Raw genomic sequence first — 11,747 nt, forward strand, 5'->3', positions numbered from 1 at the left:
GTGCTCCCCTTACAGATGCACCGTTAATTGACCTCAGATGGTTCTAGCAAAGAGACAACAGCATGAAGATGTGAAATCTTTAGGAAAGAAAAGGAAAATTGGGAGGAAAGTCTTTCCTCCAAACCCCAGATTTTGGGGGGTTATTTCCTCAACTATTAAAAAATCAGTGGAGGAACTTTTTTCCAAGATGTTTTGTTTTATCCAGGTTTTTTATCTTATAATTATGCTGTCTGTGACCGTTTCATAATCCATTCAAGTGACACGTGAGTTTGCTCCTGAGCCTACAAAGTCACTTCACAGATTTTGAAGAGGGTTTTTTCCCTCCACTGCTTCACCCCATCACTGGGAAGTTCTCATTTCCAGTCTTTTCTGTTATTTTGCCCTTTTGCCAGGTGACTGCAGCACACTCCCAGATTCAAGAGAAATCAAGGTACCATAACACTGAATAGTGTGTTCTGGTTTAATTGGCAGCATTTTTTTCTCTTTTAATGGTTTATGCAATAATGATGTGTCTTGCTAATTGATAGCATCTTAAATTTAATGACATAAAATAATAGGAAATGCATTCAAAAACTTGTTTTCCCCTGAGACTCTCAGACTGCGGAGCAAGCATGACCCTTCTGCAGCCTCTTCCTGGATTCTAGGATTTTTGTTTGCCAGTAATGGAGACCTGAAAACTTCTACAGGACCAAGAACTCCAAAGCTGCCAACACATTACCTTACCTTCCCAAATCTGGGCTAGTTCTGTCAATAAAGTTTTATTGGAACACAGCCACGTGCATTCTTCAGGTCCCATCTATGGCAGATGAGTTGTTGCAACAGAAACCATCTCGGCCCACAAAGCCTAAAACCTTGCCCCTAGCCCTGTGCAGTAAGTTTGCCTCCTTGGTGGAGATGCTATGGAACTCTTGTCTGTGAGGGAGTCCCAAACGAGGCTTCAAGTCCAAACTCCCTGGAGATTTTTTCTTTAATGCATATTCCTGGATTCCAGACTTACTGAAATAAATATTGGGGGCTAGAAATAAGTATTTCTTACAGCTTCCCACCCATATGATTCTGTGTATAATCCAGAGTTTTGAAAATACAGTCATTGCAACAGGTAAATCTGCTCAAAAGAATTACCCAGAGCAGCATTAGATGGACATTAGCAGCATCAGGAATGCCCACTATGCATTAAAGACTGGTGTCTTATGGCTCTGTGGTACTGTGTAGCTTCTGTGGCCTGTGGCCGTGGGTAAAGGTCGTCCCAGGGCAGGCTGCTGTCCCGAGGGAGGACAGGGAGTCCTGAGGACAAGACCTGGAAGCCTGTCCCATCATTGGTTCACTGAGCTTTGACTTCTTACAGCCATGTCCAAATCCGCTGTGAAGATATCCTTGGACTTGCTCTCCAATCCCCTCTGCGAGCAAGACCAGGACTTTCTGAACATGGTGACAGCCCTGGACACGGCCATGAAGCGGATGGACGCCTTCAACCAGGAAAAGGTGACTGGGGTCTTGGTCTCCCCCTTCTCAAGGCTTCTGCCCGGGTGGAGCACCATGTGGAGTCCTTACCAGGGCTCAGTCTCCTCTGGGCGCCCTCAGCCCAGTGAGCTTTTTCCTGGCCAGCCTGCCCCAGCCCCGAGTGCTTCCCTGGCTCCCACGAGCTTACATTGCTCCCTGCGAGGCCACAAGGGAGACGCAGGTCGGCTCTGCCCACCTGCAGCCCTACAGACTGTCTGTGGTTGCTCACCCAGCCTCCACCCTGAGCGAGGGTGTCATCAGCCTCGGCAGACAGTGGTGGCAGGATAAGAACTGACCCAGGACAAGGACAGTGTCCCTTGTTGCCCTCCAGACTTCCTAGTCATCATCTCCGCCTCGCTCCAGTGGCAGTTGTGGGTGCCCCAGTCTTCTCCCAGCCCGAGGCTCTCAGGGTTCCCCTGTCAGGTCCCCTTTCTCTCCTAGGAACTTGGAGCCTCCCTTTCTGGGAAGAGCCCGACTTCCCCTCAGTTTCGATGTCATTGGGTTTTTCTTTTGACAGGTGAACCAGATACAGAAGACCGTGATTGAACCCTTAAAAAAGTAAGCAAAGGTCATCGGGGGGTCTAGGGGACCACGGGCCTCAGGGGACTTGCTGGAAAGGCCAGTCAACCAGCCACTTGGGGACCAAATACCATTTCTAGCAGCCTTCCCCCAGGCTCTCACGGGGCAGACAGGAGACTCTGGGGACACCTGCTACCTGATCTGTGGCCCTGGGCCTGATACTCCTGGTGGCTCCCGAGCACACCCGCCTTGCCTGGGTGATGGCAGGGCCCGTCTGACCCTCCACAGCGGCCGGCCGGGGCTCCCATGGTCATTCCGCCGTTGTCCTTTTGTCCCTGACTGAGGACCTGTGGGACCAGAGCGGGCGGAATTAAGCTAGCAGAGATCTTGGCCGGCCCTCAGCGGAGCTGAGCGAGGCCTTTCATCTCGCGTAGCCGGGTTGGGAGAGCAGCTGCCTGCAGCGCTCGGCTTTTAAAACGTGGGGGCGGCCGCACACCGGGAAGGGCGCAGCCGTGGGGTCCCGCCTGCGAAGGTCCCCTAACTCATGACCTGCCAGGGTCAGGAATTCTTCTGTGAGACTCATCTTCTGTCCAGCAGGCTCTGGTCAGTGATCAGACGGGCCTATTCCCCAGGTCCCTTAAGGGGGGGGGGGGGCTGGGGGGGCTGCCAGGCAGGAACATTGCCTTGAAGCTCCCGAATCACTTCATCTTCCTCCCTGGCCTCTCCCAGCTCGGCTCTGACCTAGAAAGGCTCCCGCTCCAGCCCGGCAGCTGCACGTTATTACCTCTTCTGTGGTGGTCCCTGGCAGTTGCCTCACCAGGGCCTGGGTAATGAGGCTCTGCTAATTACCATTAGGCCTGGATCGGGGCCCGGAGGGAGATGGGGAGAGCAGGTTTAGATCCTCCGGCCCCTGGTGTTGAGGTTGTTGAGCTCTTGTTCCCTGCCCAGGTCTGAGGGGTGGCTTAGGGAAAGCTCTTTCTAAGCCAGGCTGTCTGGGGGCCCAGCCGTGGTGGGGAAGCTGAACCTGGCCCGAAGGGATTTCTTCCCACTGCCCTGTTCCTGCCCTGGGCCCCCAGCCCCAGGTGACAGGGTAATGAGGAGCTGGGTGCTGAGGAGGCCAGGAGCTCAGGAGGGAGGCATCAGAAGGAACTCCGTAATTTGTGGCCTTCTGACCCGATCTCCAGGCCCCAGGATTTGGAGCTGGGTGGGAAGGACCTGGGGCAGAGCAGATCCTGCCTATGGGGGTCCCAGGGACTGCCACGGAGGCTGTCGTGGACACACGCAGCTGGCAGAGCTAGTCAGGGAACACCAGCCCGGAGAAATGGGGGACCAACTCCTGTCTCGATTTCACAACCAACGAGGCGGCCTTGAAATCTGATGCCTGGCTTCTGGAGCCAGATGGAGAGAAATCCCGGCTGCTTCCCGCCACCCCAGCAGCCCACCACCTGCCAGGAAGGTGGGTGAGTGGCCGAGGGGGCGGGCACCATCTCCACAGCAGATCCGCTGACCTCTCCGTGAGCCCCCCGGGCCTGCCGGCCTACCCGGCTGGCTTCCCTGCATCCCGTAGCCGACATGCGATATCCCCCAACCACATAAAACCGGCACTGCCTGTTGCCGCCTCTTGCCAGGAGAGAAGCTCCCAGGGACCCCAGCACCGGAAACAGGAAACTGCAGCTTTCCTGTCCTCTGATGAGGAACATCACCACATGGCCACCCTGCCGCCCCCAGCCTCCCCCCAGGGGGCTCGGCCTCTAATCCCCCAGTCTCTGGGCCGTGTTCACATGGTCGGATGGGGATGCTTTCAATTTCCCTTTCCTGGTGGGTGGAAGATCCCGGCTGTGTGGGCACAGATTGAGGAATGGCAGGCATTCCCCACCAGGGCCGGCTGCTCCCAGCCCACCTCCCAGCCGGCCTCTCTCCCTCACTCTTTCCCTCCACCCCTCTCACTGCCTCTTCACCCCATGCTCATCCAGGGGAGGCATTTGCTGGAGAACCTTAGGATGGGCAAGAAATGGGCAGGGCTTCAGTGAGCACCTGGGGTGGGCCCAGTGCTGTCCTCCCTTCTTTGAGGACAGATGTGATTCTGACTTTAGTTGCTCAGGATGCAGTGTGGAAGCCATGACCATGTTCTCCAGAAGATGGGCCAGGGGAGAGCCATACGGTGGAAGGGCCAGTCCTGCACCTTCCCTCCAAGGCCTTTTCCCCATCTGTGGAAGGGAGAATGGAGCTGAGCTCTCCAAGTGGCAGAGCCAGCGCTTAGGAGGGTCGTGGCCTGAAGAAGCGCCATGTGTGGAGGGCAGAGTCCCTGGCCCAGGGACTTCCGTGCTGATTATCGGGGGCATGCCAGGAACTGAGCAGGGAGGCTCTGCACCCCTAGCCTTGTTTCTTCATGGCAGCCCAGTAAGAGTGCAGACTTGGTGCCCCAGGCAGAGCCAGGTCCCCCCATGCTCATCAGGTGAAGTCAGCAGGTACCCAGTAGGGTCCCAGGGGTGTGTCTGGGAGGGGCCCGGGCGCCGGGGACCAGCCTGCTTGTCCTCACCTCCCTGCAGCGTCCCTGCCCTGACGTGAAGGTAGAGGAGGCACCAAAGTGCTCCACACACAGGTTAGGGGGGCTCCTCTCCCTGAACAGCACCGTGGTGTTTATAGTCCCCGACACACGTGAAGCTGGCGGAGTTCTTTCTGTTCTTCTAAGTAGAAAGTTAGGCAGGGGAGCAGCCTCAGTGGGGCAGTGACCCAAGCCAGGGGTTCCAGAGTCCCGGTCCCCCTACTCTCTCATCTGCCACCTGGGGTCACAGTGTCTGGTCTCGCCTGCCCGGCCTTAGTTTCCCTGCTGCTCTGTGAAAAGGGCGAGACACCTGCCCCACCCCAGGGGGTCCCGAAGCCCAGGCCCAGAGCTACCCAGGCGGTGAGTGACTCTTGATCCACCAACAGTGAGCTGAGCGAGCTGGGCCCTCCGCGGCTCTGGGTTTGGCTGAGGGGTGCTACTGTGGGAGGCGGGAAGAAATGATTTTCCTGGAGGCTCTCACAGAACAGCTGGGACCAGTTCCTGCTGCAGCCACTACCTCCCCACAGAGGACAGGTAGCCTTGCTTCCAGAAGGCTGAAGGTAGTGTCCTGCAGACACGCCCATCCCCTGAGGTTGCCTGGAAATCTTTCAGCCCTGGGTCCATCCATGCCTTTCCCCAGCCCTGGGGTTGGATTTCTACTTCCTTTGTAGGCCCATCCAGGTCGGTGTGTCCGACCCTGCCCTGGAAATAAACCCTAGTCAGCAACCGAGGGAAGAAGGCTCGGAGGATGAGCACAGGCACAAGTGCAGCCGGGGTCAGAGGCACAGGAGGGGCTTGACCGCCCGCGTGGTGACGTGTCCTGAGCCATGGAACACCCCGCGCCCATTGCTTCCTTCGTTGTGGCGCCCTCCGTCCTGAGGATGTGAGCTGAGGTGATGGCCCTGTGGCAAATTAAGGAAACTCTCCACCTGCAGCCCCCTGCCTGCCTCTGGTCCTTGTCCTGTCAGACTGTGCCCGCCTCCACCCAGCACCTCCTGGGCAGCTGGCAAGGTGGGACAGGGGCCCCAGCCCTGGGACCAGCCCAAGCAGGGGTTGACGAGAGAATCACGGTGGCTGCTGGTGGCCCTTGTCCAGTTGGGGTAGAGGGGGAGGTGGCCTGGTGGCTTCTTAGGCCCAACTGCCACCTGTTCCCTTGAACCATGAGCCTCTCAGCTGGAAGGGAGAGGGCCTCACCAGGCAGCTGAGACCCCAGTGCCTGAGGCAAAAGCAGTGAAGTGAGTCTAGCTCCTCCATATGGTCTCAGCTGCCCTCGTCGTGTTCAGAGCTGCCCCAGGGGGACCACTGGTCCTAGAGGTGCCTGGTCCAGTTTGCACAGCACCAGGGAGGCCCACATCTCCTGCCTGGCAGATCAGTCATTCAGGTGTGGATTGGATTACTATGTGTGGGGCCTATGACTGAGGATTCAGAGGTGCTTGGGTGGTCTGGCCCATGTGAGCGTTGCGGGCTACGCAGTGAGTCCATTACAGACACCCAGTAAGTTCGAAGAATCCTCTTTAATGGTCTTGATTTGTTTCATCAAAATCTACTGTCTGGGTCTCTAGCTTTGTTTGGGGCGTCATGCTTTAGTTAAGTTTATATTCTCTGTTCTCTGGCAGAAGTATTCATTACTCTTGTCACATGGACTCTTGATTCCTTGAGGCTTTTTCAAAGCCAAAATCATGGTCATGTTCCTTTGAGAGGCAAACTTGGGAAGTCATTCTTCACGTGGTACCTGAGCTACCTCAGGATGACTGGGAGCCCGGAGACACACGCCTGGCTCTGGGTGCTGTGAAGGCTGAAATCAGCAACCACCTGAGGCCCCAGTGAGGAGAGCCCCGCCCTCACCCTCAGTCCTGCCCCGTCTTTCATCTCCTCTGGGTTGCTCCGGGAGGAACCAACTCTGATCCTGGTCCTGGGACGCCCACTTCGTGCTTCTCACCCCTCCAGCCCCGAATAACCGCTGCGCCGTTGTCATCTCGGTGGCCTGGCCGGATCTCCACCAGCCACTTGGGCTCCCAGCTGCAAGTCAGATGCTCCTGCCCTCGGGCTTTGCATTTGCGTAAGCTTCCCCCTCTTCTGTCCGGTTCCAGAGAACCTGCCTGCCTGTTGGGCTGGCCTCCTCCCACACTCAGCAGCCAGGGAGAGGCAGCATCCCTGCCTCGGTCTCCCTCAGGTCGCGCTGCCCCTCCCAAGGAGGACACTTGTCATAAAGACTGTGCCCACAGAGGCCAACCATGCCCACGAATCTGCTGCCTCTTCCTGAAGGGCCGCTCTGAGCGTTCCCCTAGGGTTCTTTCTGTCCCGGTGGGGCAGGAAGAACTCCCAGGGGTTATTTTTCTCAAACCTTTGGTTTGATGGTTTGGCCATTTCAGATGCAGAACATGAGGATTCCTGCTCTTGCTGCAGAGCCGGGAGTAGGTCTCAGTGGCAGGTCTGTCACCTGCTGGTGGCAGCATGAGTTGGTCGGGAGGTGCCAGACAGAGAGCTGGGACACTTGAGTTCTCTGCCGGGCTGTCACTACCTAATTGTGACCTTAGACTAGTCATCTCTCTGGCTTCAGTTTCTTTCACTTTTTTAAAGGAAGACGTTGGACAGAAGCTTGATCTCCAAGCTTCTCAGACACCAGCCTTCGGAGTGGCTGCCCTTGGCCCAACTCCTGGAGCAGCCCTGGGTCCCGCCTCCCCCCCCCCCCCCCAGGGGAATGCTGCCTCTGCGCAAATGGCTTCCTGAGCCCTGCCCACCCCTGTTGCTTTGTGATTGTCCAGGGAGCTCTCCTGGCTCTAGTGGCTCTTCTGTCTTTTGTTTCTTCTAAGATACATGATGAGAATTAGTAAAAGCTGAATTACTTTGTACCGAGTCAAAAAAAAAAAAAAAAACACTCCTAGGAGTCTTCAGCTCTGCCCTGCTGTATTACAGGTCTCTGTAGTGAGGGGTGGGGTCAGGTGAGGTGGGGCTAAGGGGCAGTGGCATTGTGCATTCATGACCTGCTGAGTCTTACTCAGGTCAGTGGAGTGGCCCTTAGGCCCTGTCTTCCTTCCCGTGGCCTTACCCCAAGGTGACGTTGTCAGCAGGCACCCCAGGGGGCCAGAGTCTCATCTGTCCCATTCGCAGCGAAATCCCCAAGACCGGGGCAGGGTCTGGCACTTGGTAGGTGCTCACTATGTATTTTTTAAATACCGTTCTTGATCAATATGTATTTTTAAATGAGCAATGAGCTGCCAGCCTGCATCTCCAAGAACAGGCCTGTCTCCAACCCGCTGTGTCCAACAGGTTTGGCAGTGTCTTCCCGAGCCTCAACATGGCGGTGAAACGGCGGGAGCAGGCCCTGCAGGACTACAGGAGGCTGCAGGCCAAGGTGGAGAAGTACGAGGAGAAGGAGAAGACGGGGCCAGTGCTGGCCAAACTCCACCAGGTACCAGGGAGAAGGGGTTTGGGGGGCGACAGCGGGCCATGTGGGTCCCATGCACACACACACATCATGCCACAGCTGGGATGCTGAGAGCTGTGACAGCCAGGGTCTTGCTCCCCAGGCCCGTGAAGAGCTTCGGCCCGTGCGGGACGACTTCGAGGCCAAGAACAAGCAGCTCCTGGATGAGATGCCGCGGTTCTACAACAGCCGACTGGACTACTTCCAGCCCAGCTTCGAGTCCCTGATCCGAGCACAGGTGAGGCTGCTCCCACCCTGCCCTGAGTGATGGCCCAACCCTTCTTCCCTTGGGACGCAATTGAGGGCTTTGGAGACCCGTCTTATGCCAGCCCAGCCTCAGTCCCCACACAGGAGATGTGGCTTAGCCAATCTCTGCAAAGAGGGTCACTGCCCCAGCACTGCCCCCGAGGGAGGGCTCCAGGGCCCCTCTGTTTGTTCGCTGGGATTCCTGTTTTGGTTCCCGCGTTGCTCTGGTTAATCACAGCCTTAAGATGAAGTTCCTTGTTGTCCAACAGTTCCCTCAAGTTCTCTCCTTACGCTCTACCAGCAGGCCAGCAGGTGAGAAGAAACCAGGCCACACCTTCAGCACTTCACCTTGATGGGCAGGTTCCCACCTGGGTGCTCAGGTCATGAACAAGGGCCTACAGGGTGACGGCCTTTTTCTGAGGACCCTCACCACCCCCTTCCCTAGTCAGCCCTTTTCATTTGGCAGAAGACCAGGGGGTCCCTTGGAGCACGGCCCTAAATCCTGGAGAGAGCCGTACTCTGCACCCCCCCGCCCCCGCCCTGGGCACCAGGCTGTGATGCACCTTCCAGTAGAAAGGCAGGCTGGCTGGGGTGGGCGTGGGTGGAGGCACACCGAGGTAGCACTGAGGCTGCGACCTGTGTGTCCTGCTACTCAAGGGTGTAAGGACAGAGTGTGCGATCAGGTGTCACTCCTGTCCTCCTCCCCCAGCTCTCCCACATTTTCCAAGCCATCAGCAGGGATTATTCTCCCCGTTTGTAGAAAAGGTTGAGGTGCCAAAGCCAAGAGGTCTCCTCCTTGTGCCCCCTCCCTCCCAAGTGGCTGCAGGTGCTCGGCATCCTGCCACCTTCTCCACCAGGTAACAAAGCTAAAGGCTCAACATGTCCCCGCCCGCCTCCAGCCCACCTCTGTGCTTGGCCTGGGTTTCTGGCGCCCTCCAGTGGACACTGTCATTCTTGCCGAATCCACCATTGCAGACACCCAGGAAAAGCCTGATTCCTGCCTCCCAGCCTGCATCTTTGGAGAATACCCATACCCATGGGGCCACACACTTGGGATCAGGAACCCTGAGTAAGATTGCTGCTGGAGCTGGGACTTGTTAGTGACCATGTCCTCGGTGGCTCAGGGAGAGTGAGGCAGAGAGCTAAGTGTGTAGGGGAGTCGGATATCCCCACACTTGTCCCCAGGGCTCTGCCCCTGGAGGTTCAGGCTTCCTTCCAGCAGCTTCGCCCGGCCCGGGAGACATGTATTTAAGGAGACCTGTGCCGCCGCTGCTCCCAGTCCCCTGCATGCTGCCCTGCCCCCTCCATCTGTTGCCCACAGGAGGAAGCTGCCGGGCACCCAGGTTGGGTGCTAGGGATGCCCTGTAACCAGGCAGCGGGGTGGTGGGGGGTTGTTTACTGCCTCGTCAGCGCTAGCCTCCCCCTCCCGTGGCTGCTGCTGCCATTAGTCACTGGAGAAGTGAGCATTCCCAGTGACTCAGCCTGCGCAGTGCGGCTCTGGTTCCAGGGCGGGGGGGGGGGGGGGGGGGGAGGGTGCACCCTCCCCCTCCCTCCCCCTGCACTAGCCCAGGCCCCGTCCCCTAAGGTGACAACGGTATTTGGAGACCTTGATTTAGCTCCCCCTCAGCCCAGTGAAAAGCTAGCCGTGGGATTGTGGAAGACGTAGCCCTGCCTTGCCAGTAACAGCACTGCAAGTTTCTAGAGAAGTCGAGTTCCTTCTCCCCAAAGACAACCTGGAGCTGGTAATGTTTAGGGGTGTTTGAGTAATGTCGAACACCTTCTTGAAAGTACGCACTTTCGTTTGGTCATGAGGTGGGACTGAGGCAGAAATGGTCCCTGTTCTCTTCCCCTGGCCAATCCCTGCCCTGGGCCTGCTCAGCCCTCAGCCACCTGAGAGCCACTGAGGGGACCCCCATGCCTCGGCCCACCCCCGCCTCGGGCCTGTGGGCCTCTCCCAGCCCACCTCTGGTGCCTGCGCAGAAGCAAACATGGAAATGAGCCTGGCCCCTGGGCCCGGCTTTCCTGGTTCTGCAGCTTGGGCAATGGTTAACAGTGGGGCAAGTTGAGAAGGGACAGAGGCTGGGACAGTGTCACCTCTCTCATCCTAACTTCTGAGACTGCCTCTCAGGGCTCTGGGGGCCTGCCGTGTCCTCTCTCCCAGCTTCGATAAAGCAGCTAGTCCCCTGGTCACAGTGCCGGACTGCCTAGCCTCCCGAGGACCTGCCAGCGGTCCACCCCCCGCCCCAGCCCTTCCCCTTCAGCTGCTCAGAGGACGGAGCCCCCACTTCCACCTCACCAAGGACCTGCTGCTTCCCTCACCTTTGATGTACTGCCACCCAGGCAGTGGGCAGCAAACGTTCCTGAAGGGCTTGGGGCTCCAGTTGCCTGTGCAGTTCAGGGAGATGGGCTGAGGGAAAGGGCGGTGGTGGAGGGGAAAATGGAATCCAGCCCCTTCGCTCAGCCCTGTGCTCTGCTGGAGGGAACAGCAGTGGGTGTGGCCCAAGGACTCTGGTTTTCTGCCCCACTTGCCCCGCTGTGTCTGGGGGGTGCAGTGCAGTGGGGGCGTGGTGCCCCGGAGCCCAGCCCCTGCCAACCTCCTTCTGCCTCCCACCCCAGGTCGTGTACTACTCAGAAATGCATCAGATCTTCGGGGACCTGACCCAGCAGCTTGACCAGCCTGGACACCCTGACGAGCAGCGGGAGCGGGAGAACGAGGCCAGGCTGAGTGAGCTCAGAGCCCTCTCAATCGTGGCCGATGATTGAGCCAGCCCCCTCAGACTCCTGGAACACAAGTCAGCCTCTCTAGTCTTTGCCCTTTTCAAGTTAGGCTCTGACATCAGCCAGCAAAGGGCCCTTCCCTGGGAGAACTGTGGGGATCGCGGCAGCTCCCGCTCCGCCTCCCCAGCCCTTGGGGATGAGCCTGGCACCGGGAGCCCCAGGCAGGCTGCCGTCTCCCCACCCGTAGCAAGAGCCCGCAGACAGGTGAGCAGTGTAGAAAACCCCAGGGCTGGCTTAGTTCCTAAAGAACCGTCCAAAGGCCAGAGCGTGGGCTTTGTCAGCTCCCTTGACGTCTTAGCCTGGCCTGCACGGTTGGGATCACATCTACCTCCAAGAGCCACCTTGGGGAGTCACCGGTCTTGTTGCCTTTCCCCCTCAGGCTCACCTTTTCTAGGAGAGAGAGAACCGAGACCCTGCCCTGGGGGACATGAGAGCTGCGGTCCTCATTTGGGTCAACTGCAGGGCAGAGCCCCCAGTCTTAGAAATTCCCTAGGAAACTGGGACTCGAACGCATGTAAATATCCTATCACACAAAATGTCACAGGCCTCAGAGCAAGAACAGTGGGTTTGTGTCTCACCTGAATATTTGGAATTTTATTTTTCCAAGTTGAGAGTTTTCAATAAAATTTCCATGTATTATTGTGCTGTAACTAAGGAGAGGGGGGAAGAGCCGCCCTGGGTCTTTCTCAGGGTTCGGCTGTCCCCTGCTGAGCTGGCAAGATCCCGCAGCAC

General features: G+C 57.7%; 1 protein-coding gene across 2 annotated transcripts in view; it reads left to right on the plus strand.

The window, feature by feature from the left end:
• BIN3 (bridging integrator 3) overlaps positions 1–11,654 on the plus strand; it is a 45,004-nt gene extending 33,350 nt beyond the window's left edge. For both annotated transcript variants that reach the window (XM_010954983.3, XM_045516665.2), the window contains 5 exons: positions 1,346–1,482; positions 2,018–2,058; positions 7,835–7,976; positions 8,095–8,229; positions 10,854–11,654. In XM_010954983.3, coding sequence (XP_010953285.2) covers positions 1,346–1,482; positions 2,018–2,058; positions 7,835–7,976; positions 8,095–8,229; positions 10,854–11,000 — 602 coding nt within the window. In that variant the 3' untranslated portion in view covers positions 11,001–11,654. The remainder of the gene's footprint in view (positions 1–1,345; positions 1,483–2,017; positions 2,059–7,834; positions 7,977–8,094; positions 8,230–10,853) is intronic.
• The last annotated feature ends 93 nt before the right edge of the window (positions 11,655–11,747 follow it).

This window comes from Camelus bactrianus, chromosome 31, assembly GCF_048773025.1.
Source record: "Camelus bactrianus isolate YW-2024 breed Bactrian camel chromosome 31, ASM4877302v1, whole genome shotgun sequence".
Classification (NCBI taxonomy): Eukaryota; Metazoa; Chordata; class Mammalia; order Artiodactyla; family Camelidae; genus Camelus; species Camelus bactrianus.